At 62.5% G+C, this 1,216-nt stretch overlaps 1 protein-coding gene across 1 annotated transcript; it reads left to right on the forward strand.

Moving 5' to 3' along the window:
• The first annotated feature begins 87 nt into the window (after positions 1–87).
• LOC103772842 (stathmin-4-like) lies at positions 88–949 on the forward strand. Its single transcript, XM_008940187.1, has 2 exons — positions 88–309; positions 806–949. The coding sequence occupies exons 1-2, from the start codon at positions 88–90 to the stop codon at positions 947–949; spliced, it is 366 nt and encodes a 121-aa protein (XP_008938435.1).
• The last annotated feature ends 267 nt before the right edge of the window (positions 950–1,216 follow it).

The following is a 1,216-nucleotide window of genomic DNA, read 5'->3' on the forward strand; positions in this document are numbered from 1 at the left end:
GCAGCAGGTTTCAAACCATTACACACTGAGGATGAAGAGGGTGGTTCTGACCAGGAGGGGAAGGGCCCCACAGTCCCCGTGGTCTCCATGGTCATGGTGTCCACTCTGCCCACACAGTACCAAGAGGCTGAGCTGCTGAAGCACCTGGCGGAGAAGCGGGAGCACGAGCGGGAGGTCATCCAGAAGGCCATCGAGGAGAACAACAACTTCATCAAAATGGCCAAGGAGAAGCTGGCACAGAAGATGGAATCCAACAAGGAGAACCGAGAGGCCCATTTAGCAGCCATGCTGGAGCGCCTGCAGGAGAAGGTGAGAGCCCAGGGAGCTGGGAGGGAGAGGGATGTGCTTGGACGTCGGTGCCTGGAGGATGTCACAGGACACTTGGGTGTCCTGCATGGCTCTTGGCGTGGCCTTACCCCCTGGGGACACCACCAAAGCTGGGGACTCCCCTTCCCACCACGCAGCGATACCCAAAGGAGACGTCCCATCTGGGGTTGGGGGGGTCCTGGCCAGGGGGACACCGAGCCCGGCGTGCCCGTAGGCTCCCGAGGGTCCGCAGGTGGAGAGCTGGGACCTGTGGCTTGTCCACAGACATCCGAGGCCTTCGCTTGCCCCGTGTCCCACCACGACGGCCTCGACCCACCTCTTGGCGTTTTTCAACCTCTTGGGTGGCAGATCTTGCCCTGCTCCCTTCCCCAGAGGCCGTGGAGCTCCACGGCAGAGCTGGAGGGGTCCGTGCTGCCGTGCTGGGAGACGCTTTCCACCCTGCCAGCCTGTGCAGACCTCTTCTCTCTCCCCGAAGCAGGTCTGTTCCCAACCTCAGCACGGAAGGTCCCACCCTCACCACCTCCAGCTCCCTCCAAAACATCCCTTCTGCAAGGAGCTCGCCCAGTGCCCTTCTCCAAACGCCTCAGCTAGCCTTGGGTCAGAGGCAGAGAGCACGAGATAATGAAGGACAATCCGAGCTCACCCCATCTCCTTGGGGCTCCCGCTCCATCCCGTCTGGTTGACGTCTACCTCCTAGCTTAGAGGGCGAGGACAATCTGTCCCCGAGCGCCTCCGCAAAAAAAAAACCCCCCCCCGGGGGAGGAGAGGACTCTGCTGACCCATCGGTGGTGTCCCTCGAGGGGGATGAACCTCACCAACGCCCTCGCGTGCCTTCGAACCCCTCCGGAGCCGCTCGCCAGCCCACGGAGCCCACCGAGCTAACGCGTGT

The sequence above is a fragment of the Merops nubicus genome, unplaced genomic scaffold, assembly GCF_000691845.1.
Source record: "Merops nubicus isolate BGI_N331 unplaced genomic scaffold, ASM69184v1 scaffold32975, whole genome shotgun sequence".
In the NCBI taxonomy this organism is placed as follows: domain Eukaryota; kingdom Metazoa; phylum Chordata; class Aves; order Coraciiformes; family Meropidae; genus Merops; species Merops nubicus.

Coding starts and splice junctions, on each gene's coding strand:
- LOC103772842 (XM_008940187.1), top strand. CDS start 88: ATGGTCATGGTGTCCACTCTGCCCACACAGTACCAAGAGGCTGAGCTG. Junction 310..805: donor TGGAGCGCCTGCAGGAGAAG/GTGAGAGCCCAG, acceptor TCCCCGAAGCAG/GTCTGTTCCCAACCTCAGCA.